This window comes from Suricata suricatta, chromosome 8, assembly GCF_006229205.1.
Source record: "Suricata suricatta isolate VVHF042 chromosome 8, meerkat_22Aug2017_6uvM2_HiC, whole genome shotgun sequence".
NCBI classification, from domain to species: Eukaryota; Metazoa; Chordata; class Mammalia; order Carnivora; family Herpestidae; genus Suricata; species Suricata suricatta.
In genome coordinates, this window is record NC_043707.1 from 50,232,075 (window position 1) to 50,258,868 (window position 26,794).

Sequence of the window (26,794 nt, forward strand, 5' to 3'; positions counted from 1 at the left end):
AACTACTCCAGAATTCTCTTCCCTGAATGTTTTGCTTTGAGCCACTTGACTCTTGAGCGATTTCCGAGGGCACACACGAAGGAGCTATTCAGGAGCTCATACATGTTGTTATCTGTGTCTCAGCAGCTGGATCTGGGCCTTCCCCACCTTTCCCTGGATCACCCTTCCGCTTTTCTAACCTTTGGACAAAGTATGTGTGAAAAAGGACCCGGGCTTTTAGAGGAATCATACCATCAAACTCAGAGGTAATAAAGACGGACAAGGGTTTCGCGGTCTGTGCTTGCGATTTCTACTTGTCCCTAGGTCTCCCACTTTACCTCTACCCTCCCTTCTTCACTGGCTGCTCTGTGGACTCCAAGCCCCGGCATCAGAAACGAAGGTAAAAAAGCCTTACAGAGAAAAGCTTAACCGGCTCCCACAACAGCAAATTCCTCACACACATCCTACTTCTGCTTCTCTGAACACTGAGTTACATGCAAGAGACACGATGAGGCTAGTGAGACTACCTAAAATGGTACTTGTCACCACACTCTCGAAGTACCTGCACTAAAGTCCCTATTGCTCACATATTCTTACTGCCTTTCTAAAGACTTTTTAACTTCTTGAGAGAGGGAATTTTCTCTCTGTATTCCCAGTACAGGACAATGCTTAGCACAAACTAGGTACTTATAAATCCTTTGATAAATGTATAATTTGAAACACTTTTGCTGACCCTAGCAAAATCTCTTTGAGTAGCAATAAAAGTATCAATCTTATTTATAGAATAGGTGAATATTTTAATCCATCAATAAATATTGACCTGACATCCATTGTTACATAACTTAAATTCCTAGGAAGTCGATGAAAACAGAAGTTATCCATATGGTACATATTTTCAAATATTTCCTATTATGTAAGTTGTCCTTTGTGTACAAGGACATCCTTACACAATTATGGGAGAATTAAATGCAGACAAACCTATAGAAGGGAACAATGTTTTATTTGTTTGCTAGATTCTTTAGAATAATTTTATGACACATTGGGTCCATAATATTTCCTATAGACATTATTACTAAAATAACAAAGTCAATAATGTGGCTTGATACATAGTATTTCCTTATTAAGAATACTAAAAAAGCTTTAAATTTCCAATAACCTGCCAGTTGGCCAGGAATAGCTTACACTAAATTATCAGTTCAATTACGTTTGATTTTCACCCACTTGACAAATGTTGAATTTTAAAAAGATTACGCAACTTGAAAAATCTAGTTTTCAACTGTCACTTTGATGCAAGATGGTAGAATTAATCACAAATTTAAACTATAACTTGGTAATCTTTAGCCAGGCAACGAATTTTATTAAAAGTAAACTGCTTATTCAAAAGTGATCATGGAACAACTCAAAATACAGAGCAAGAAGGATGAAAAACATCTCACTGGCCAATAGATTGTTTTAATTCTCTGTGTAAAATTCAAACTTTTCATTTTTAGGAAAGGTAAAGTGTAACTTCAGTAGACACAATACAGAAAGACTTTGCCACATCGACTAGTCTCCATGGAGATGGATGCATTTACAAAATTGGCTGGGCTTGAGCCTTCTTTGCAAGGAGCTTTAGGTCTGCAATGCACTTGGCAATGGTCTCCTTCTCCTGTGATAAAGAAAGAGAAATCTGCTTAGACCTCTCCAAATATACGGAAGGGCAGAAACACTAATTCTAAAGGATGCCTCCTACGAGATCTTGAGGTTCCTACAGGATCTCAACATGGATTACTGGCTTGATATGACAGACTAGGAATTCTTTATGTAACATGAGTGATGCAATTTATTCTAAGCAAATCCCAGAAACTAGTTAAAATCCCCTGGCTCACAGTTTTTACGAGTGAAACCTATGTAAGATTTGAAGCCAGACATTCCTGTAACCACGTGCCACTGACTGAGCTTGTGCAGCTAACACTGCCAAACATCAGCAACACAGAATGTTAAGAAGAATAATTTGTCTCTTTTCTGTATTTTCGTTTTCCCCGTTTCTTAAATAAACATGTTACTTTTATGTAAAAGACAATTTATTGAGGAAAAAATCATTAAATGTTGGTAGACCCTGTTTTTCTAGTCCTTGAATGTTATACAGAAAATGACTGGAAATGCTTAAATATACTATGTATTTGGGAAAGAAAAAAATCAAGTCATAAAAAAAAAGTATAAACTTTAAAAAGGAAATCAAATTTAGGTAAATAATAAGAATCATTTCTTTCCCGTTCAAGACCAATGATTTAAGCGGCAGGGAAGAGTAGAGGTTATAGAATTAGGAAACGGAAGGGACTCAAATAGTTTTATTCAGTCTGTTGCACAGAGAAATGAAATATGTTGGTTAACGCTTCCCAAACGACGGGACTTGAATACAAGCCTGCCACAGTCAGTGTTCCCAACCACCTCCCGCGGTTCTGACACTGAGAGACTCTCTGATGACCAAATTCTGAGACAAGAAGCAAGCCGCCCAGGTAGCGGGGCAGCATCTTACCAGTTACCACCACCCAGAAAACTGAACGAGGGAGACCCCACCGTCTCGAGCCTAAAGACTCCCCGGCAGCAACTCCTAGCCTCACAGGCACCCGCAGAGGCTCGCCGGAGACCGCTCGGGCTCCGGGAGTCTCCAACCACCACGTACCTGCTGTGCGGAGATGCTCTGCACCACATGCTTCTCCACCCAGTTCACCATGTGCTCCTGCTCCTTTCGGCGCATCATGTTCTGCACGGAGATGTGATAGTCCAGGCGGTTCTTCACCTCCTTGTACACTCGATGCAGCCGTTCCCGGTAGGTGAGCTCCAGCGCCATGGCAATGTTATTCTGAGGCAAAATTAAGAACTGATGAAAACTGTTTGCACCATTGAAGGATCACCTCTATTCTGCGGATTCTGCCAGTTAGAATAGCCCACCACGTTTTTGCATTTTATACAGGACTGTTTTATTTAATGTGAATAAGAGATGCATGTGATAACAAATTCTAATAGCATGTTTGCAGTAAAACTGTTTGCAAGTAAATACAGGAAGCTTCCTCCAGTCGCCCCACAGGCCACCATCTTCCTGTATAGCTGTGTTCCCTTGAGAAGTATTCCACAAACAAAGCACAGGTAAAGGCAGGCATGCACACGCGCACACCCACATATCCTTCCGTGAATTATGATGTGTAGACCCACGTTAATTTTAAGTTACAGTGAATTCTACCAAACTGGTGTTCCATAATGCAGTTTATTTAACTAAGCTCTATTAATAGATTAGATTGCTTCCCATTTTTTTTTCTACTACAAATAATGCTGCATCTGTCTGCACTTACATGTAAATATTTGCTGTAATAATAACATCTGTTGAGTACCTACTTAGTTCTAAACACTTTGTGTCAAATCAATGAAGTCTTTTTAAAAAATTTTTTTTAATGTTTTATTTATTTTTGATACAGAGACAGACAGAGGATGAGAGGGGGAGGGGCAGAGAGAGAAGGAGACACAGAATCTGAAGCAGGCTCCAGGCTCTGAGCTAGCCGTCAGCACAGAGCCTGACGTGGGGCTCGAACCCACGAACGTGAGATCTGACCTGAGCTGAAGTTGGAGCTTAACCAACTGAGCCACCCAGGCGCCCCGATGAAGTCTTAACATCATACCATGGGATAGTTACTACAGACATTTTATAGTAAACTGAGGCAGGAGCTAAGGACCTTGTCCAAGGTTACGGAGTTCATAAACTGTGAAGCCAAGATCTGAACACAGGGGTTGGGCTCTAAAGCCCACACTCTTAAACGGATTAATACCGTCAAATTCCACATAAACTTGTACTACTTCACTCTCCTACCGGCAACACAAACCCTGATCAATGATGTTTATAAAACCTTTTCTTTGTGCTATTCTCATAGGCACAAATGAATTTTAATTGTCATTATGGAGAAAATTTACATATTTACAAACCATTAACACTTATTATTTACCAATGGGCCATGTCCTACGCCTAGTTTTCTACTGGGATATTGGGTCTCTCCAAGGTAACTAGCCTTCTGTGTCACATGGAACACAGTCTTCCCAATCTGTCATTTAACTTTGTTTATGCTACTCTGAACATGTAACATGTTGATGAGATCAACTGGACAACTTTTCCTCTTATACTTTCTGGATTTTTTAAGGTTTTCTATTTTTATTCTCTTTCAAGTTTTATCTAAACTCCAGTAAACATACAGTGTTCTGTTAGTTTCAGAGGTACAATACAGCGATCCAACACAACACTTCCACACAAGAGCCGGTGGCCATCCTTATTCCCCATCGCCTACCCCACCCCCTCCTCTCCAGTGACCACTGGTTTTTCTGTAGTTAGGTGTCTATTTCTTGGTCTGTCTCTCTCTTGCTCTTTTCCCCCTTTGCTCGTTTGTTTCTTAAATCCCACGAGTGAAATCATACAGTCTGTCTTTCTCTGACTCATTTCGCTTGGCATACTCCTCTCAGTCCCATCCATGTTGTTGCAAATGGCAAGACTTCATTCTTTTTTTTTTTTATGGCCGAATAGTAGTCGATTGTGTATACATCTTCTTTATCCACAGATTTTTTAAATCGAGGTATAATTTAATTTTTATAAATTGAAACCTAATTTCAAGTATATTCAGTATTTTGTACACACTGTGAAACGATCACCAGAGTAAGTGTAGTTAACATTTGTCACCATACATAAGATTCTGGTTTTGTTACTTTATTAGAAAGGCCTTGTCAACTCCAAAGGAATTCTATTTTTCATGTTCTCTTTTTCTACTTTCATTCATCAGAAAGACCTTTAATTCATTTAAAACTTATTTTAGTAGAAAGCAAAAGGTAGGAAGCCAACCTTGTGTCTACATAGGTGTCGACTGCTCTCCCCTCTAGGACGAAACTGCCATGTCTACACTGCCTTAGCGCTTCGCTCCATCTCTAGACCTTCTCCTCTGTGGCTCCACCCTGACCTGCTTCTCACGCACCACATGTGCTTTATTAATGGGAGAACAGTTCCTCAGTACTTCTCTTTTCCAAAATATTCCTGGATGTTGTACTTCTATTAATAATCAATTGCCCAAGTCCCAACATCCCCTACTCCCAGGCTATTCGTACTTTCCTTCTAAGAATGTGTTAAATTTAGAGACTAAAGTAGGGAGAATGTAAGTCTTTATAATATCGAGTCTTCCAACCCAAGAACAACGTTCTTAGAACCTTAAACAACACAAGCATTTATTATTTTTTGAAGTGAAAAATAATAAATTTTTCTAGTGAGGTTTACTGGAGGTATCTCTTCTAGACGGTTTATTTCCTTCCACTGTATTTTCTGACTGCTATTTGCATACAGAAGGGCGCTGACTTCGTTTCTTAGACAGTAATGTTGCACCCAGACACCTGACTGAATTTGGTCATTAAAATTTTTATATTTATTTTGAGAGAGAAAGAGAGGCACACGCACAAGCAGGGGAGGGGCAGAGAGGAGAGACAGAATCCCAAGCAGGCTCCACACCATAGGTGCAGAGCCCAATGTGGGACTCGAACTCACAAACTGTGAGATCATGAAGATCGAGAGTAGGATGCTTAACTGACTGTGCCACCCAGGTGCCCCAAATTTCATTATTAAGAGTTAACGTTGATTCTCGTAGGTTTTCTAGGTATATAATTAGTAAGCTTTAATGACAACTGTCTCTTCTATATTATAGATCTCTTATTCCTTTCTCTTCTCTAATACCAGCTACTACCTTAAGAATAATACCAAATCAATGACTGTGACAGGGATATTGTCCTCTTCTAGTCTGTAGTGAGAATCCTCACAGATTTGCCACTTACATTAATCTCATTAGAGGTTAGAGCCATTAATCTCAAGTAGGCCCTTAATACTTCTAAGTACATTTCCTTAGTCCACCCATCTTCCCGGTCTTTCTCCTACTAATCTCTGGGACCTCCCTGACTACTTTCACTTTCGGCAATGACCTTCACCCTGGTTCACTGAGAAAAAAGGAGCAGTAAGAGAGCTTCCATAAACTCCCACCACCACATAAACCAATCGGCCTGAATCCATACTCCTGTACTTTGCCTTCCGCTCTGTAACTGTGGTCGAACCGTGGATGCCCCTGAAGCCAGCCCGGCCACCTGCACACTGTGCTCCAAGCCCTCTGGCCTACTGAAGGATTTCACTCCCGCAACTCTCCCCTTTGCTTGCATCCATTTTTCTCTCTCCTAAATTCTATCAGATACTAACATGTAATCATACTTTCCATCTTTTAAAAATCTCGATTCCTACATCTGCCCTTTCTAGCTACTAATTCCTTTGCTCACTATTACAGTAAGACTCCTTGACATTTTTGATGGTTGTCCTGACCCCAATTTCTTTCTTTCCACTTTTTCTTCAACCTGCTCCAATCACTTTACTAAAACAGCCCTTACCACGGTTACCGAGAACCTCCATGTTGCCAATGCATGGCAAATTCTTAGGCTATTTCCTCACCATAACTACGATGACTACAGACTGAAACCATCCTTTTTTTCACTTTTTCCCCCCCATCGTGCTCTAGTCTTTTAATTTTAAGTACCATCTGTCAGCTCATGACTTCCCCAATCTCTGGCCTGGAATCCTCCCCATAAATTCCAGACTCCTACATCCAATGGTCCACACCTAACAACTGCACTTGGCTAACTCGTAGGCATTTCAAACCAGTGCTACAAGACTGAAGGCTATTTGCCAACAAGGCAATCTGAGTGACCCTTCAAACTGAAAGTGAGAGGGGCGCCTGGGTGGCTCAGCTGGTAAAGCAACTGATTTCGGCGCAGGTCATGATCTCACGGTTCGTGAGTTCGAGCCCTGCATCGGGCTCTGTGCTGACAGCTCAGAGCCTGGATACTGCTTTGGATTCTGTGTCTCCCTCTCTCTCTGCTCCACTCCCCTTTCTCACACTCTGTCTCTCTCTCAAAAATAAACAAACATTAAAAAAATATATATTTTTTTAAATGCAAGTGAGATTGTATTAGTCTTCTGCTTCAAAGCATCAATGACCTTCTCATTCAGAGGACAAAGTCCAGAGAGAAGCCTGTAAGACTTTACCTGATCCAGCCCCTGACCACTCTCTGCTTTATTTTCTCCTCCTCACCCATTCCTCTTCAGCTACGCTGGTCTCCTTACTTCTCCCGGACTACACCAAACACGCCTCCAGGCGGAGGCCCACGCGACTGTCCTCCCTCTGCTGCAACACGATTTCCCCAGACGTCCACGTAACTTGTACCATCACTTCTTCAGGTCCCTGGTTCAAGTATCACATGAGAGGTCTTTCTAGACTGCTCGATGGAAGGAACTCCTTCCTTGTAAATCTCTTTTTCCTCTAGTTTAACTCTATTCCTTTCCCCTTTCCTAGTTAATTGTTCTACATCGCACTTATTACCGGCTGACATTCCCATCTGCTCAATTACTGTTTTCCTGCCCCTGGCTAGAAAGCAGGCTCCATGAAGGCAGACTTTCTTTTATTCCCAAACACCTGCTTGGCGAGAGTCCCCACACAAGAAGAAATCAGTAGCTATACTTAAGTATTTCATAAATATAAATTTAACGACTCCCTATTTGAGTCTTTTGAAAATGCTGTATCTTCAAGTCAGATTTTGTTTTATGCATGTTTCATCATGTGTGAGGTAGGGAGCATTCTCTGGTTGTAATTCTAATATGTATAGAAAGAGGTTTTTAAATTTTCTGAGATTTTCAAATATTTAAGTGCTTGAAAATCTTTAGGATCAGTTTTTAAATACATAGATTCTTCTTCCACAATCTTGGGCTGGGTCCAAAAACCCGCTCCAGAGATGCCTGATACATGGGGTGTAGGACCACCCTAAGAAATACTGGCCTAGATCCTTAATGTTTCAGAACCTTATATCTCATTTTTCATTTCATACATGCTTCTGTAACATAAAATGTCAATACAAGGACATGTCACTGTAAATTTCAGGCATAAAGCACTCGGCTCAGAGTAGGTAACAATATGATTGCTAAGACAAAAATACTTGAATGTGTTCCTAAAAATGTTTCAGAAACTAAGTAGTAACTAATGATGCCTTGACCATGGTAAAAAGCTCTACCACTCTCTGAATTTGCTTTGTAAATTGAAATATAAGGTATCAGATTTCCTTATAGCAAGCATTTACAAAACACATTTATTTCACCTATGGCCCTAGAGAGCAAATACCATTTTTTAGTCATCTATAATTTAATAACTACTTTCCTCTGTGTGGATCCAAAATATGTTCTTTTATAACTTTTAATTTTGAGTAATTCTAATTATTTATCTGTTTGATAGATAACTAAATATCTAAATAGCTATAAATGCCAACCCCCCCCACCCAAATCTCTTAATAAAATATGCTCAACATACTCAACCATTCCTCATTAGAGGTTCTAAATTTTGTTTTAAATGAACACAAATGAGTATCTTCATTTTCCTGAGAAGGCTCTGAAACCTACCCTCTGGACATCAAAGAGGTAATGGCGCTTTTGAACCAGTGCTTGCTGGGACTTCTCCATATCGATTGCATCCTGGATCTGTTTGATGGAAGCCTGTTTCACCTCTTCTAGCTGGGCAATTTTTTGCTGCAATTATAATTTTACAACAATGATCAATGAAAGCATAAAGAATAACAAGATAGCTTCATTTCATGCTTTCTCAAAATTACATTCCTTGTTTGTGAAAACATCCACCAAGAAACAGAGATACAGGGAGAAATGCACAAATCCTTAAAAAAAAATAACTGCCCATAATAGCGATACAACAAAATGAACAAAACTATGGAAAAATTGGAAAAAGTTTGGTAGATTAAAAAAATTTACCACAAATTAGTAACTAACATTAACACTTACAATTTTAATCATTATAACTAAATTCACTTCTTGTTAATTAACATTAGCATCAGAAACATCACTTGATGGCATTGATACTTTCAACTTTTTTTTAATGTTCATTTACTTTTCAGAGAAAGAGAGAGAGAGAAAACACAGAATCCGATGCAGGGTCCAGAGCCTGATGTGGGGCTCAAACTTATGAACTGTGAGATCATGACCTGAGCAGAAGTCAGATGCTTAACCAACTGAGCCACCCAGGAGCCCCGGCATTGATGCTTTCAGTACAATCTAAATTGAGAAATAAAGTTTATGGTTCTTACCTCATTGAGTTTATCAGCAAATTCTCCAACAGAGGCACCGTATTTTTTAACTACATAGATAAGCAACCCTATTGTTGATATGGCAGAAAAGGTCTCTGCAGTAATCACATATATTTCTTTGGACAGAAAATATAAGATAAGCCCAGTTCCAAGCACATAGGGTCCTAAAAGAAGGAAAAATTATTTTATGATGAATATACTGTATCAGAAAAGGAAGGCAAAAGCTCTGCATTTTATTAGTTGAAGGCGTTACGTAATGACTTAAGATAACTAGAGTGAAAGATGACCCTGCAGTGAGAAGCAATACAGCAGAGTTGAAAGAACAAGGATCTGGAGTCCAGGAAATCGGACTCTGTAACATATAAGAAACTGAGCAACACAAACCATTTCTGAGTTTAGTTTCCTCCCCTGTAAAATGGGAATGGTACCTTCTTCACAGGGTAGATGAAACTGAGAAACAATGTACATAAAGTGGCTAGCACAACTGCTTCACAAACCTAAATGTCAGGTTAATTCCAGAAGTAATTTGTGTAGCAAAATATAGTATTCATTTTTATTGACTAGGAACTTGACACTGCAAATAAGCAAAAAGAACCCGACATGAGAGTAGTATGTATGTAAAAGGCTGAATTAAATAAATAGCAGAATTCTCGATTCTTATAGCACCTAATCACCTGGCTACAAATATGGCTATCTTTTCTTTATCCAGGCCATAAGTTCTGAAAGGACAAAATACCATGATGTATGTTTCTTTATCTGCTATGCCTCAAAAGACACCAGACAAGGACAGAGCAAGCTTTAGAGCAGCACTTTATAGCTTTTCTGAGCAACACTATCATCGAAGAATGTTAGGCTCCATTATGAAAATAAAAGAGTTACAGTCTCAAATGTATTTTATCTAGTTTCCAAAAAAAAACCTTTCAACAGTTCCTTTTTAAAAAAATATTTGCCTCCAATTATCAACTTTATTTAAGTTATTTATTTTGAGAGAGAGCATGCATGCGTGCCCATGTGGGGGTGGGACAAAGAAGGAGGGAGAGAGAATCCCAAGCAGGCTCCACACTGTGAGCAGGGAGCTCCCAGGAACAGTGAGATCATAACCTCAGCAGAAATCAAGAGACAGATGCTTAACTGACTGAACCAGACGTCACTCCAGTGAATCAAAAATTTTATTTTATTTAATGATTTATTTTGGGGAGTGCAAGCAGGGGAGGGGCAGAGAGGAGGAGCAGAGGATCTGAAGCAGGCTCTGCACTGACAGCAGCGAGCCCAATGTGGGGCTTGAACTCATGAACCATGAGATCATGACCTAAGCCAAAGTTGGACACTCAACCAACTGAGCCACTCAGGTGCCCCAAATGTAAATCAAAATCTTTAAATGTGAATTTGCAAAAAAGCGTATCATATATAACATTTTTATCACCTATGGGGATCTGAGAACCCTTATGTTTTTTATAAGTTCAGTTACAGAAATGCTGCTTTAGGCCACTCCCTAAAAGGTTTAAAGAAACAAACAAATGAACAAGCAAAAATACCCCTGGTTTCCAATGTTCCTTTGTCACATCAGTAGCCGTAGTAAGAAAGGTGGTGTATGCAGTAAAAGAATACTGAACTGGAGACCCTGAGTCTCAAGTCCAACCCAGCCATTAAAGACAGAACAGATCTCAGCAAATTCTTTATTTGCTAGTTCTTCTGTGAAATAAAAAGCTCTTACAGGACAGCTGTAAGGATTAAATAATGTAAGTGAAAGCAAACTGCATTATAAAAATATAAGATTTCAGAATAGTTAATGCCTTTTTAAAAAAGAAAAACCTAAGATGGCCCAATTTGTTTTAATTCTTACATATACAATTTATTAATCTCTATGGTCTTACCTAGTTTTATTCCAATCCATAGTTCTTTCCATAAACTGACAACATATCACACAGCTACTCATTTCTTTTTCGTCTGTCCTGCGACAGAACACATGTTCCAGATGGCAGGCACCTTAGTTTGCCTCTGTATGCCTAGAAGGGTGCCCGGCACAAGACAGGCATTTAATAAATGCGGTATATCGGGCCTGGGTGGCTCAGGTGTTAAGTATCCGACTTTGGCTCAGGTCATGTTCTCACGCTCCATGAGTTCCTGTGTGCTGACAGCTCGGATCCTGGACCTGCTCCAGACTCGGTGTCTCCCTTTCTCTCTGCCCTTCTCTCTCACTCACACTGTTTCTCTCTCAAAAATGAACATTTAAAAATATGATATAATAAATAAATGAGGTGTATCAACAAATGAAGACAGTGCTATAAAATCAAGTTAAAATCTCAAACACATTTACTCAAGACAAGTTAGAGCAACCAAATCACAAGTGTTACAGTGAATCACTTCCACAATTTACTTCTAACTTCATTTTTGTCATATATATGGAAGAGGTAAGAGGTCACTAACTCCTAGGTAAACATAAACCATACTATCTAAACATACTACCAAACACGGGCAAATGCTTACCTGTTACACCAGTTTTGGGATAAAGGAACTGGAAGAACTCCTCGGGGATCAGCCCAAAACGAACTTTTCCTCCATGTTCAGGAAGGGGTGGAACAGGGGCAAGGCTTGGCTGCCCTGTGTGAAAGATCCTTGTTGCCTGCAATACCCTTCGGGTAGCAATTATACACATTTAGAGCCTGTTCTTTAATGAGAACACGGTGTACGCACAATCACAGAAACAATGAACCGGAGGAGGACTGCAGCAGTTTCCCATGGTCATAATGGACACAGAACAGACCAGGAACAGGAAAGCGAGGGCCTAACAATTAGCTGTGTGACGAAGGCAAATGACTGAAAGATGTGTTTTGTTTTTTAAAATGTTTATTTAGTTTTGAGAAAGAGAGTGTACAAGCAGGGTAGGGGCAGAGAGGGGGTGGACGGAGGATCTGAAGCAGGCTCTGCACGGACAGCAGTGAGCCCGACACAGGGCTCCAACTGACCAACCACGAGGTTGTGACCTGAGCCAAGGTTAAATGCTTAACCGACTGAAAGTTGTAACTTTCTACCCCAAACTAGAAGCCCTTCTATAGATCTTAAAGGTCATATGTCTAACACTTTGCATGTCTATTATGGGAACTGAAATATCTAAGAACATAGACTCTGTAGCCAAATTATCTGGGTTTAAATCCTAGACGTGCCACTTAACTTTGAGCAAGATTAATTTCTGTAATCACAGATTTTCTAAGTAAAGTGGGAATACAGAACATGCTTTTTATAAGGTTGCTGTGAAGATTTTATGCAAAGTCTTAGAATGGTGCTAAGCATGCAGTAAAGTCCTATGTAGGCGATTAGCTATTACAGGTCAACGGTGTTGAGAACACCTTGATGGCGAGGACTTTGGCCGTTCTGAACGTGCTCTGTGATTGTGTGCTAACTAATCATGGTGTGAAACAGGCCTTTTCAGTGTCGGGTAGATCTAACTACTCTTACCTTTAAATTGAACCGCTGTGTACATACTTGAGACCTCTATCCGTTAGTTCTGATGTTATTTTTTTATGTAGTGCATGGAACGCTCATGCCATCTGGCTTAAACATCTTCAGTTCTCTCACAATCCTCACTGGCCACCACAAGGAGCTGTCTGGTTTTACTTACTAAAAGGAGGTATACAGAACTGAACATAATAGTCTGAATACAGCTTGACCCATTCATTCATGCTACAAATATACAAGGAGAACCTGCTAATGCCATTACCGGGCTTGAATCACTGACCTATTACCATAGATTTGTAAAATACTCTCATATTCCAATAGCTCTGGGTTGCATTTTTACAAGTTACAGTATATTGGTATCTTATTAAAATTCTGATGAAATAAAATCCTCTAGTCTTTTTATATATGCTGTCAGCTCAGTCTCTTTCAAATACCCAATGTTTTTGTCCCCCACCTCCCTCCTCTGCCTCTACCCTTTGCAATGTAAGGGTTTATATTATTTGCTTGATTTTGGTTTGTTGCTTGTCTTTGGAATATTTCTGCCTCCCAATGGATTGGCTAGCGCACCAACTTTTGAAACCTGAAAATCATGCTCAAGATTCTTTAATTTAAATGAGGGTTTTTCAACCTCACCACTACTGACTCTCTGGACTATTGACAATTTTGTTGTTGCTGTGGAAGGCTCTTCTGTGCACTGCAGAGTGGTTAGCAGTAGCCCCGAGACCTTTATACACTAGATGCCAGTTAGCATCCCTCCTCCCACCCAGTGGTGCCAACCAAAAATGTCTTTAGACATTGCCAACATATCCCGTGGACAGCAATACTGCTCCAGGATGAGAACCACTGATTTTAAATCACGGCACTAGACAGCTTGCTTTGGACCAACTCAAATCCTCTCCCCACTGCCTCTCGTAGTTCAAGCCCTCGTCATCTCTGGCCTTAACTAGTTAACCATCCCAAACCCGGTCTCCCTGTTGCTCAACAAATATACTCTTTAAACTGGTCCTCCACACTACTGCCAATGTTTTTAAAATGCAAATTTGAATTTAAAACTCTTCAACAGGCTCTCCTGCCTACAGAAAACAAACTCCTTAATATAGCAACACGATTCAGCACCTGTCAAATTCTGTAGCCTCACCCTCCTTCACTCTCCTACCATCTAGCCATATGGAACTACTTAGAGCTCTCGAAAACAAACAAGAAAACCAAAAACATGCCTCCTGCTCCTCCTCCTGCCTGGCAGGCCTTCCACTAAATGGCTGCCAAGCCCGAGCGGCCTTCACGTCTCACACATATCCTTTCTGAAGGCCTCCCCAATCTTATATTCATTCATCCTTATGTCAGGTGCTGGCAGTATAGCGATGCACAGACAAGGTCCCAGCCTTCACATTCTAGCGCGAGTGTGGAAAATAGGAGTCTGTAGGTCCAAACACAATTTCAGGCAACTCAAAGTCTATTAAGAAAACTGGGGTAATGTACGTGGCTGGGGAGCAATGGAGTGAAAAAGGCTTTTTTGGTCAGAGGTCAGATGACACCTGAGTCGATGACCTGGGAGAAGAGAGAAGGAGTACAAAGATCCAGAGGCAACAATAAGCTTGGCAATTTTCAGAACAGCAAGACCAGCATGGCTGTGGAGTGTGCTATAAAGAGACTATGAAAATAAATCAAGAGGTGGGATGAGATCAATTCCTGCTGGGCCTTCCGCGTTGTGGTAACTTTGAATATTTTATCAGTGGGATGGGTAGCGCTGGAGGGTTTTATTAAGGTTGGTGAGGCGGGGGAGTCATGTAATCCCTAAGGCTTGAGAACAGACTGTAACAGGATAAGAATAGAGACGCAACAAGACTAGTTAAGAGACTACTGAAATAGGGATGTCTGGGTGGCTAAGTCAGTTGAGCATCCGACTTCAGCTCAGGTCATGATTTCACGGTTCTTGAGTTCGAGCCCTGCATCAGGCTTTGTGCTGACAGCTAGCTCAGAGCCTGGAGCCTGCCTCGGATTCTGTGTCTCCCTCTCTCTGACCCTCCCCTGCCTGTGCTGTCACTCTTTCTAAAAAATAAATAAAACATAAAAAAAATGTTTAGGGACTACTGAAATATACCAGGTGAAAGTTGACAGTGGTTCATACTTCAGTAGCAGTGGTAGTGGAAAAAAACAAGAGACCAGATAGAATTTGGAGGAAGAGCTTTGCTGATATATTAAACATGGAACGTCGAAGGAGGAGGTATCAAGGAAGTTCCTTATGTCTTATATACATAGTTATTTTGACTTCTATTACAATTATTTGTTCGCTTGTCCATATGGAATCTTTTCTTTCTCTCTGATGAGCTGGAAGCAATTATAACCTCACTTTACTGCACATATAAAAATTCCAGGTGGATTAAAGCCATTTGTACAAGGCACAAATAGTTATCAAAATTGGCAAGTTTTAGGGCTAAGTCTGGAAGCAGAAAGAGAAATTCCAAGGAAAACGGACATGTTGTATAAAACATAACAGACAGACGCTAACACTGATCACATACTATATATATATATATATATCAAGCACTGTTTTTAGTGTTTCACAGGAGTGAAGTCTCTTAGTTCTCACAACCCATAATGCACTATTATCTCCATTTTGCAGATGGGAAAACTGACATCACACAGCATACAAGTGGAGTAGCCAGGCATATCATGTTCTACCTTTAGAGTCTGCGCTAAACCACTAGTTTCTAGTTGCCTTCTCTAGGAGACTGTGCTCCACGAAACCAAGTTAGCCTTACTCATTTTTCCATCTTTGGTTATGTAGGTGGGAAGATTTTACGGGGGCAATGATTTTTCTGACTCTTAGGATCTGGCAGTAAAAGTTGGAATATGGGAGAGGCTGAAAACAACATTCCTCTTTTATTCAAGAGACCTCGTTTTTGGGTATGCAATCTAGCAACTCCGATTTCTACAGTGGACTGAGGCAGCTACATCTAGCTGAAGGTCAGAAAGGAAAGGGGAGGGGCTTAGACACCAAAACCAAACCCACTTTAGTTAGAACACATCACTTATCCTCCTAATCTTTTCCGTCAGATGGCACAACAATGTTCCAGGCAGTTAGAAGAACCCAAGTGTTTGAATGAGGCCTTAAGACTTTCAAAATTACCTAAAGAGGGTAACTTCGGCCCTAAAGCTAAAAGGCAGTTACAGAGAAATGACATGAGGTGATAAAACAAGGACGAAGGGCAGTCTTACACCCCTCCTACTTACCCTGGACCGAGGAAGGCTGCGTTCTTCAGACGGGGGGCTACACAGAAACAAGGTGCAAGTCAGCAAGGTCAAGGTGAAATCTGGTCTGCCCCTACCTCGGTCTCCGCGGGGCCCGCCCACTGAGGCCATGCACCCTTCCTTCCTGTCCCCGGGACCCCACGCTCCCTTTTACAAGGGACGCAACTCATTCCTTACTCAGGCCCAAATCTTGCTGAGCCTTTCTATACCCCATTTCCACCCACCCCTCCCACGGAACCCTAGACGCACTCCTTTGCAATCACTCTGATATCCTGGATCAGGGTCTAGACGTCTCACCCGCTGCAGCGGCCGCAGAAAGGACCACCCGGGACAGCATAATCAGCGAGGGTCCACGCAGCGGTCTCCGCGTCCTAGTGACCCGGGCAAGAGACACTGTCAGGGGAGCAAGATGGTCGCTCACAAGTCTCGCGAGAACATAACGTTGCGTCCTCTGGCCGTTTTCTCGCGTTAAGAGGCACGAAATGCGGAGAACCTTTTGCCGGAGGGCGGCAGCTGACTGCGGAACGAAACCGTCGAAACAATTCTCGCGAGATGTAGCGTGGCCGTAGCTTGTGGAGAGGGGCGGAGGTCCAGAGAGGAACCACGTGGGGACTGCCGGAGCTGAGTCTCGGGCGGGCGTCCAGTTTGGGTCTAGGTTGGAGTTGGAGCCGTGGAGATGCGGAAGGAAACCCCGCCCCCATTAGTGCCCCCGGCGGCCCGCGAGTGGAACCTTCCCCCTAATGCGCCCGCTTGTATGGAACGACAGTTGGAGGCTGCGCGGTATCGTTCTGGTGAGCCAGGATCCCGGGCCTGGGACCTCCTTCATCCTGTCCCGGATGCCCTTTCCTGGGACTGGCCTTTCCAGCACTCCTCTCCGCCCCGCATGCCTTCCTGACCCCTGCCTCGCGTCGCCTAGTTCAGTCCCCAACCTTACCCTGCGTTCCTGAGCTCAGACTCAGACTCAGCCCGCGTTCTGTGTGGTCACCATGGAGACGAGCCCTTCCACTTCTCCCGCGCTGACAGCTTGTACTTCCCTTAGATGGGGCGCTCCTGCTCGGGGCCTCCAGCCTGAGTGGCCGCTGCTGGGCTGGCTCCCTCTGGCTGTTCAAGGACCCTTGTGCCGCCCCCAACGAAGGCTTCTGTTCCGCTGGAGTACAGACGGAGGCCGGAGTGGCTGACCTCACTTGGGTTGGGGACAGAGGCATCCTAGTGGCTTCCGATTCAGGTGAGTCACTTTCTCCTCGACCCCACAGGTGGAATGGATGATGGAATACTGGTTGAGCTGGGCTCAATCCTAATGTCCCATAATCAGTGCTTAGGGCAGCTTGACGGTATTGGCCCGAAGGAGATTCTAAATCGCATGGGGGGAATTTCTAAGAAATTAAGAAATGGATAAGAACCGTTTTATGTTTCCAGTAACCGTCCCAGTATCTGTCCTCAACCTGACAATCTTGAACTTTTTTTTTTTTATGTTTTATTTTTGAGAGAGAGACAGCAAGAGCAGGGGAGGGTCAGAAAGAGAGGAAGACTCAGAATCCAAAGACAGGCTTCAGGCCCTGAGCTAGCTGTCAGCACAGAGCTGAACACGGGGCTCGAACTCACAAACCGTGAGATCATGACCTGAGCCAAAGCCAGATGCTTAACCAACTGAGCCACCCAGGCACCCCAGGATAATCTTGATCTTAAAAAGGATGCTTCAGTCAATTTCTGATGTCTCTTTACATTTCTTCTCATTTTCTTGTTTTTAAATATCTTCATTTTGCTTTCTTTGTTCTGAGAGTCAGGTTCAGCAATGGAGTCTTTGACATTAAAAAAAATCAGCATTTGGGTGTTGGAAGGCATGCATAGAAGCGGAACATTAAATACTGACCCTCTCTGACAATTGAGCATGAGTGCCACACATTCAAGACAATTTGGGGGGTATTTTCTGTACTTAATTTGCCCCTGTGCAAGATATTCAGTTATTCAGCATATTTTTAAAGATGCTGTGAAACATTTATTCAGGTTGTCCAACAAATACCAATGTTGGAGCGATTGGAAAGCTTTAACCACACTGAGCTCTGTGCTGCACAGATTGCAGAGACTTTATCCCTGTCTCCTGGGACTTGTTTTCCAGTGTTTTCTCCCTGGAAGCCAGATAATGGATTTTACCATCATTCCACCTTTCCTTGTCTTTCTAGAAACCTTCCCCACCTAACTTTCTGAATTGTTACTAAGAAAACAGTAATGCCATCCATAAAGCCAGATTGCTTGGAAATTAGCTAAGTCCTCTAATGATGATGGATTTTGCTTTCATAGCAATAGCTTACTTTGTTAATTTAGTGACCGTGGATTCACTTGAATCTTGCAAGTGAGTTACTACCTTGGTGTTGTCCATGCTCATTTCCCTCAACCCTCACCCCACTCCTAACAGGTGCTGTTGAATTGTGGGAGCTGGATGAGAATGAGACCCTCATTGTCAGCAAGTTCTGCAAGTATGAGCATGATGACATCGTGTCTACAGTCAGTGTCCTGAGCTCTGGCGCCCAAGCCGTCAGCGGTAGCAAAGACTTCTGGTGGGTCCTTGTATTCATCACTCCTGTATCTTAGACCTCTGCTGGGTGCCTTTACTATCTTTATGAGCCTCACTGAGCAACATTATGGGCTTATTGTTAGAACCCGGTGATTAATTATGACGTGTTTGTAAGATTTTCTTAGAGATATTGTGGTTCATTGTGAGTAGATCTTAGTAGAAGCCCAGTAAGCAATGACGTAGGACATGTCAACAGAAGTCCTTGTTTGAATACCTGTTTTTATGTAGATACTAGATGTCAACATTAAGAATCTGTTTCCTTTTGCTTCTTAGCATCAAGGTTTGGGACCTTGCCCAGCAGATGGTACTGAATTCTTACAGGGGTGAGTACACGTTCTTTTCAGTCTGGCCTTAGATGTTTTGTTGTTATTCTCCCGTTGGGTTCTTTGAGTTTGGATGTTGGGGGAAGCAGTTCCTTGCCGCCTGCCTGATAGTTTTCTTCCAAAACTATAATCAGGGCCCAGTATCTATCCCAAGCCTTTTCTGAATTTCCCTGTTTCTGGTGGTAACCCCACCATCTTCTTGGCCACAGGCAACTCCACCTCTCAGTCCTGTTCCCCCTTCCTGCTTCCTTACTATCAGTGGGTCCCAGGTTCTTTGGAGCCTTTTCCCTTTGGTCAGGGATCTCCTTCCTTTTTTTTTTTAATGGGTATTTTTAAGAGGCAGAGAAATGCAATGTAAGTGGAAGGTGGGTAGAAAGAGAGGGAGACACAGAATCCGAAACAGGCGCCAGGCTCTGAGCTGTCAGCACAGAGCCCGATGTGGGGCTCAAACCCACAGACTGTGAGATCATGACCTGAGCTGAAGTCGGATGCTTAACCTCCTTAGCCACCCAGGTGCCCCTCTTCTTTTCCATTTCTGATGCTCACTTTTGCTTTCAGGCTTTACCTCACATAGATGATGGCACTCACCTCATCTCTCCATCTGCAGTCCCTCATCTTTTGTGGTTTCTGTAGCTTGTGGATTAACACCCCTTTTCTTGTCCTGGCGTTCAAGTCCTTTGTCACTCTACCTTCAAACATACTGCTCTAATTAAACCCAAGCATGGTAGATCTTGGCCTTCTCCAAGTAAAACCTGAGTCTTGGGAATCTTGAGCTTTTTCAAGTATTCATCTCCATAAACGTTCTGTTTTTCTGGTGAGAACCATCACTTTCTATTAATGTTACTTTCTCTGCTTACTTTGATTAATAGTAACACCAGCTGATTTTATTCTGGGAGCTATTCTTCATAAAGATGACATACCTTCATAAAGATAATGCCTAGAGCATTAATGTGTGTGTGGCTAAGAGCCGTAGGTGCTGGGGGAACACCTGGTTCACTCCATGGCTGAGTGCCTTTCCCTGCCAGTTCTAACGTCAGGGTGCCTGGTTCACATATGTGCCAGAGCAAAATCACACTCATGCACATCCTGGACCTTCAGGGTCCAAGACTTGTGAATAGCCAAACAGTGTTAAAATGCCAGTGCTGGAGCCTGTTACATGTGCCTTTTGTTTCTTAGGCCCATGAGGGGTTTTCCTGGCCTGTGCAGACTCTTCCAGTACTTCCTCCGTTCAGCTTTTTTCATTAGTTCTTTGTATTTCTGTCTTACTCCCCACCACTGAATTGCAAATCCCCTGAGGGCAGAGGAACTACGTATTCTTTATCTTTTTTTTTAATATAATTTTTTGTCAAGTTAGCTAACAGACAGTGTATACAGTGTGCTTTTGGTTTGGGGTTAGATTTCCGTGATTCATCGCTTACATACAACACCCAGTGCTCATCCCAACACGTGCCCTCCTCAGTGCCCATCACCCCTTTCCCACCAAGTGGAGGTTCCTCAAAAAATTAAAAATAGAACTACCCTACATATTTATATTTTATACTTTCCTGTGGTGCTTGTCTCTGAGCTTTGCTTTCACTTGAGCAATCTTTTTCATTATGCTGATTTCCCATGAATTCTAAGATAAGGAAAGACCTATGGAAGGTGGTTTGAACACATTCTCCTGCTTTGGGGCAGAGCCGTGTTCAGACCACCATTCAGATGGTCCAGTGCCATCATAGTAGGTGGTTTCCACAGCCTGTAATTAACACATAGCAGTGACCTTCAAAACGTTTAGCACGTGGGCCTGAAAACTTTTCAAAAAATTCCCCTCTCACACATTTTTATATTGGCAACAAATTTATGTTGAAATAGTCGCCAAGGAAGTAATTTCTGGCCATACCATTTATTGTGCGCTGGTTTCAAGCATATGGTTGTCAGAATTTTGGATTTGCAGGTTAAGCCCCTTCCATATGCAAAATGTCTACCGCATTGTTAGGCCAGCTGGCCGAGTTAGACTTCACTTCCTATCAGAAAAAGTCTGGCTTCGTTTTTAGGTTCGGTTAGACTTGTCAGATGCATCCTTCCCACCAACGTCTGCCATATTTTTCAAAATTTTCATTGTCAGGCAGAAATAGAGAACCACCCTGGTGCTTGTAGTGTGTTGTGGTTTGTGGTCGGATGAAACAACGCAGGCCACTCCGCTGGATTTTACCTTAGGTGCTCGCTCTTTCACTCTCTGGGTCTTAGGGAAAAGCCCCTTTTGTTTTATCCCTTTGGGTTTTGTACCGCTGGGCCTCATGCCATGATGAGGTCCCAGACAGGTGAGAGGTGCGTGTGCCCGGGAAAAGGGGAGTGTGAGAGCAGAGGCAGGAAGGGGGCACAGGCAGACGATGGCAGCTTCTCAGGTCAATGTTAGGGAGAGAACGTTGGAAAAGTTTCCTTCCCTGAGAGTAGCCGTGTCCAGAACCCCAAAGGCTCTGGAGGCGCGCGGTGCTGTATGACAGTTGCTGTTCTGGGATGTAAATTCCTTCACTCTTCTTGCTCAGCCTCTAATTTCTCTTTCTTGCCTTTACTAATTCATTTTTTTCCCCAAGCCCTTTTAGGTTCTATACCTCCATCAACATTTTCTCTTAGGTTTTGTCTAATCCAAAATCTCTCACGTGGTTTGTTGAGTTGTGTCCTAAGACAAGGCTCACACCACCCTTGGTAGTATCTGGGCTGCTTGGTAGTAATGCCTCCGGCCTCCGCTTCATCCTACGTCGCTTTCTCTCTCCTTCACAGCTCACTCTGGGCAGGTCACCTGTGTGGCAGCCTCTCCCCACAAGGATTCCGTGTTCCTTTCGTGCAGCGAGGTGAGATACAGCCTCTCCTTCCCTCCCCACTTCCTAACCACGCTCAGACCCTCTGGCCATAAGTCTAGTGTGGACACCTGGCCAGCAGCTGCTTTGGGGATTGTGAAGCCCTTTTTCTGTTCCTTCTTTTTCTAGGACAACAGAATTTTACTCTGGGATACCCGCTGTCCCAAGCCAGCATCCCAGATGGGTGAGTCTGAGAGCCAGTGGTGGGAGGGTGGTACTAGGAACCCACCTGGAAGAGGCGTCCTTGGCTAGAGACAAAGGCAGAGGCACCAGATGCTCAGTCATTGTGACATGGGGGACATAATCACTCTGTTCCCTCTGATGTCCTGCTGACTCCATTTTGTGCAGTGGGTTCCAAGAGGAAGCGTTGGTTTGTGGGTAACTGATTTCTGGGATGGGCGGACTGAGGGGCCAGAATTGTGATCTTCATGCTCTATGCCTGAATCCTGCCTGTGACTCAGACATAAATGAGGTTATAAGGGCCAAGGGCAAGGACTCAGTTGTCTTCGCAGAGTTTGGGAAGACGAATAAAGGTGCTTCTGGCACTTGGAGTGACTTTGCTTGAGAAGCTTCTTCACAGAGCTGGGCTCCGAGTCTTATCTCAGAGCCCTCTTCTCCCTTCGCAGGCTGCACCGCCTCCGGCTACCTTCCTACCTCCCTGGCTTGGCACCGTCAGCAGAGTGAAGTGTTTGTCTTTGGTAAGCCTGCCCCACTGCATTTTTACCCCGGGGGTGGGGGGGGCACGCTGTGTCCGTACTGCGCAGGCAGCAGCTGCTCATTGGACCGTGCTCTTGGGCAGCTCCTGCATGGTGGCAGCAGTAAGGCGGGGTGGTTGTGGTCCAGAGGTGGCTTTCATTCAGCTTTGAAAAAACATGACAACTTTTCCTGGTAGATTTGATTCCAGAGTGTGTGCTCCAGCTCCTGCCTTCCAGGCATGGCTGCGAGTCGCTGGAGCACACAACCAGTGGATCGCCACACAGGGACTTCTGTTGCAGAATAGGGCCAGCGCTCGTGCTCTCTTGGCAATGAGACTGTGTGTAGTTTGTGGTTGAAACAGTAACTACCCCATTCATTGATTTTTACAATCACCAGGGCTAACGATCCCGACTTTCCAGGAAAAGAAACTGATGCTCAGAGTGTTTTGCTTGTGCAGGGTCGAGGAACCAGCATACAGATCCAGGGCTGGCCCAGGCCAGGGCCCACGCTCTTACCCACTGTGATGGGCTCCCTCTTTCCCCTAGGCGATGAGAGTGGGACCGTCTCCCTTGTGGACACCAAGAGTGCAAGGTGTGTCCTCAGCTCAGCTGTGCACTCCCAGTGTGTCACTGGACTGGTGTTCTCCCCACACAGGTACTGTCCTTTGTCCCCAAGGGCCTGGTGGGTGTGAATGGGAACTGCGCACGGGGCGTGCTCATGTTTGCAAAGCATTCGCAGATTAGGTCGTTCCTTAAAGCAGACGGTGCTCTAACTGAGGTTCCAGAACACTGAAGATCTCTTAAGACCAGATTCCTTTTTTGGGTAGTATGGTCTTGTCTGCACCTGGCTAAAATATGGCCTTGTTCCTGCTCAACACCCAGAATGATGAATATCGAACTGTGCGGTTGGCAAAGCCTGTGTTTCTGGGCTGTAGCTGAAGCTGCAGGGAGGGCCTAGATGGGGTGGTTAGTTGTCGGGATGGTTGCCAATCCCGCCTTGCACCATTTCCCTCATCCTTCCCTGGAACTTGTAATGTGGACTTGAGTGGTAGCCAGACCTTAACCGGAGGTGGGGATCAGGCCGCCGCCTCCGGATAACTGTAGGGTGGGGTTGGGGGCAAAGCCGGCAGGATTTGTCTTTGAACCCTGGCTTTACATCTCACAGCCCTCCCCTTGCTCTCCTAGCACTCCCTTCCTGGCCTCTGTCAGCGAGGACTGCTCATTCGCCGTGCTGGACTCAGGCCTTTCCGAGGTGTAAGTGTGAAGTGGGGTCCTGTGACCAGGAATCGGGGAGAAGAGTGGAGGGTGCTGGGTCCTTTCTGTCTCCCTCAGGGGGACTGGGTGAAGGGAGCAGGCTGACACTGGCCAGCTCCCTGTCCCCGGGGCTGGCTCACATCTGGCTCTGTCCCTGGGAGAGGAGGGGTGTGGTTGGCTGGTAGGATTTCCAAGTCTGGTGTTCCAGCTGTCTCCCAGGAAGGGGCGGTCCACCCTTTCCACGTGAAGAACATGTACGTGAAATGCAGCCTGCTGCGGTGAAGGGCACCAGACAGAGTCCCTGAATTATACTTCCTTCTCTACCATGATTTGCTCTCTGATCCTGGCCCATATTGCTACCGTTGCTCTAGCCACCCTTTCTTCATGAAATGAGGGTGTTGGATTGAAGGATTGATGAAGTCCTCTGGATAATCATACTGCTGTCCTGGTGACAAGACCACACTTACGGTGAAGTTTGTGTCACAGATCCAAAACAGGTGCCCTGGATGTGTTGGGTTCTTTCTCTTCTCTTTTTCCTCTTGTGTCTCACCATGCCCAGACTTTCCTTTTTTCTCTTCTAGGTTTAGAAGCCGAGCCCACAGAGACTTTGTGAGAGACGCTACTTGGTCCCCGCTCAATCACTCCCTCCTTACCACAGTGGGCTGGGACCATCAGGTCATCCACCACACGGTGCCAACGGAGCCTCTCCCCGCCCTTGGACCTAAGGGTGTTGCCGAGTAGATTGGATTGAAGACAGAAGACAAATCCCCCATGAGTAACGCTCCCTTTGCTGCGGCCCTCTCAGTCTGTGAGACCACACAGGAGCCTTATGCACTATGTTGATATACTAGATCTGGGCGATTAATAGGTACTGTCTCTCAGACCAGGGAAGGCTGGGCTCTGAGGTCCTGTAGTCCTAGGGAAGAAAAACTTTCCTAAAACTGGATATGTATGTGTGTCTCAGTGCGTGTAATAGATGCATAGTTTTCGGTGGCGGGGGGGGGGGCATTAAAAAATCCCATTATGTCTTTCCCAAGTCCTCCTCCCACCAAAAAAAAAAAAGGTTCACAAAAGGGTTTTATGCTTCCTATGTAGCTGTGCATGAGGCATTGGCCATGGCTGGAAGAAATGTGGGATGTTGGCATCCCTGGATTCTCAGAAGCAGCTTTCATACTACTCACAGAGATAGAAGCAACTTTATTTTTTATAAAACTTAATCCACCTTTCTCACGGGCAATGCTTCCGTCCACAAAACTGCACGACTCACCTTGAGGAAGAGCCAGGACACCCATCAAGAGTTTTGCACATCTTGCTGTGAAACTGACTCGAAAAGACATTTTCTGGCTGAATAAGATTTTGGCTGGTGCCTCTGTAATGCTCCCCACCCCCCGTGGAGTTGTATATATGAAAGATGAGTGTTTTCCTTAGATTCCATGGGGAAAAATTAGAGGATGGTACAGAGCTTAAGGGCATTTCAGCTAAGTTAAAAACTGACACAGATGTGCAGAGAAATGTGTGCCATGTTTCCCGCCCCAAAACAGCTTGGGGCCTGACCTCTCCTGCCTCTGGGTCTCTCTCTCTCTGGATATAGGAAGTCTGAATGCTGTTTTTGTGGACTCCGAAGATTTTAAATGCAGCATCAGAATCAGAAATACTGGTCGGTGAAATAAAAAGTTTAGGCTTTGCTGGCCTCTCTTTTGAAGTGTGTGTTCTGTGCAGTTGGACACATCTCAGTTTTGTGAGTCGTCAGGGCATTAGTCCTCTAGCCCATTATTTGTGTGTGTGCTTCCCCAGCCCTTAGAGTGGCTAGTTGGAACTCACAGTAAATGTTGAGTCATTTGTGTTGATGGACTGGCTACCACCATAAATCATGGTCAATTACCAATTATGAAACTCAATGCAATCAGTGATGTACTTTAGTGCTTTGCAAGTGTAGCTCAGCTGACATCCCATGAAACTGAGGTAGTCTGAAGGAATATGGACAAAACAGAAGTAAAGCCTCCAAGCTTCACCCTTGCCAAGGACGAGTTCTTGTCACAATAACCCCCAAGTAAAAACATTGGAATTTGTAGTCCTGTGATCTACTGGGTTTGGGGTAGGTGGGAAGAAACCCTTCACTGTTCTTACCTGTAACTTCTTGGAAGGTAATAGGGTGGGCAGCTAGAAACATTTTAAGTTCTTCCCAGAGGTAAACTTCACAAAGTTGTGATGGCTTAGAGAAAGGAGGGGTGAGGTGGGTAAAAACTAAGTTTGCCCCGCTCTTCCTGGTAACCTCGGCAATGGTGGAGAGGAAAGCAATGGAGATGAGAACCCAAGGAAATGTTTGCCTGTATCAAGGTTTAAAATGACAGGAAAGAAAGAAAACCTAGTTTTTGAAGAACCACACTATCTTATATAAAAAAGTTGGTTTGGATTCAGATCTGTGCCGATGAAAGTAATCACATCTTCATGATTGCCACCGAGACACTTGCAGACCTAATCAAAATCGCCATCCCACTGGGTTGCATGTGTGTGTTCAGTGAGCAAATAGTAAGAAATGTGCTGCGTGTGGGGTTATTCACATAACCTGGATGTGGGAAGTGTGTCAGTAACATGAGAATGGACTTACTGGGGAGACTGATTCCCAGTCAGTCATTTTACTTTGCCTAAAACTATGGGCATTTATGTGGCATTTCATTCCACTGCTTCAGATGTCTAATGCTGGAATAAATCCATTTTCCCGACTTCATTGTTCTTACTCTGAAGCCCATCAGCCTGACTCAACTCTATTCCACTGCTAATCTCCAGTCCATGGTTAAAGGAAGCTTGCCCCTTGGGTAGTGAGTGCCCAGAGCCAAGTGCTTGGGGTCAAGTATGAGGGAGGCTCAAGTATGGCACCAGACACTGCTCTGGTTCTCAAGGTATCTCTCCTGCCTCCAGGACAGCAAGAGTCCAGTTCTTTAATAAATAGCTACATTGGGGTACTTGAGGGGGGCTCAGTCGATTGAGCATCCGACTTCAGCTCAGGTCATGATCTCACGGGTTCAAGCCCCATGTCAGGCTCTGTGCTGGCAGCTCAGAGCCTGGAGCCTGTTTTGGATTCTATGTCTGCCTCTCTGCCCCTCCGCTGCTCATGCTCGGTTTCTCTCTCAAAATGTTAAAAAGTTTAAAAATAAATAGCTATGTAGACATTACATGCTGACTCCCCACATTACAGCAGCAAAAATACCCAAATAGCGCTACCTTTATCAATTTATTAAAATATTC

General features: G+C 43.9%; 2 protein-coding genes across 2 annotated transcripts; one reads left to right on the forward strand and one right to left on the reverse strand.

The window, feature by feature from the left end:
• Positions 1-960: 960 nt before the first annotated feature.
• Positions 961-16,296, reverse strand: ATP5PB (ATP synthase peripheral stalk-membrane subunit b). The gene is made up of 7 exons (XM_029946429.1): positions 16,165-16,296; positions 15,850-15,886; positions 11,647-11,792; positions 9,160-9,323; positions 8,465-8,590; positions 2,645-2,824; positions 961-1,627 (listed from the first exon to the last, which is right to left on the reverse strand). Exons 1-7 carry the CDS (start codon positions 16,202-16,204, stop codon positions 1,550-1,552), a joined length of 771 nt encoding a protein of 256 aa, XP_029802289.1. The 5' UTR covers positions 16,205-16,296; the 3' UTR covers positions 961-1,549.
• WDR77 (WD repeat domain 77) lies at positions 16,259-25,250 on the forward strand. Its single transcript, XM_029946428.1, has 10 exons — positions 16,259-16,658; positions 16,907-17,092; positions 18,281-18,422; positions 18,713-18,762; positions 21,523-21,593; positions 21,729-21,783; positions 22,226-22,297; positions 22,841-22,949; positions 23,480-23,548; positions 24,130-25,250. The coding sequence occupies exons 1-10, from the start codon at positions 16,544-16,546 to the stop codon at positions 24,287-24,289; spliced, it is 1,029 nt and encodes a 342-aa protein (XP_029802288.1). The 5' UTR covers positions 16,259-16,543; the 3' UTR covers positions 24,290-25,250.
• The last annotated feature ends 1,544 nt before the right edge of the window (positions 25,251-26,794 follow it).

Coding starts and splice junctions, on each gene's coding strand:
- ATP5PB (XM_029946429.1), bottom strand. CDS start 16,204: ATGCTGTCCCGGGTGGTCCTTTCTGCGGCCGCTGCAGCGG. Junction 15,887..16,164: donor TTCTGCGGCCGCTGCAGCGG/GTGAGACGTCTA, acceptor GTTTCTGTGTAG/CCCCCCGTCTGAAGAACGCA. Junction 9,324..11,646: donor TCCCAAAACTGGTGTAACAG/GTAAGCATTTGC, acceptor TCCTTCTTTTAG/GACCCTATGTGCTTGGAACT.
- WDR77 (XM_029946428.1), top strand. CDS start 16,544: ATGCGGAAGGAAACCCCGCCCCCATTAGTGCCCCCGGCGGCCCGCGAG. Junction 18,763..21,522: donor GGTACTGAATTCTTACAGGG/GTGAGTACACGT, acceptor TCTCCTTCACAG/CTCACTCTGGGCAGGTCACC. Junction 22,950..23,479: donor CTGGTGTTCTCCCCACACAG/GTACTGTCCTTT, acceptor TTGCTCTCCTAG/CACTCCCTTCCTGGCCTCTG.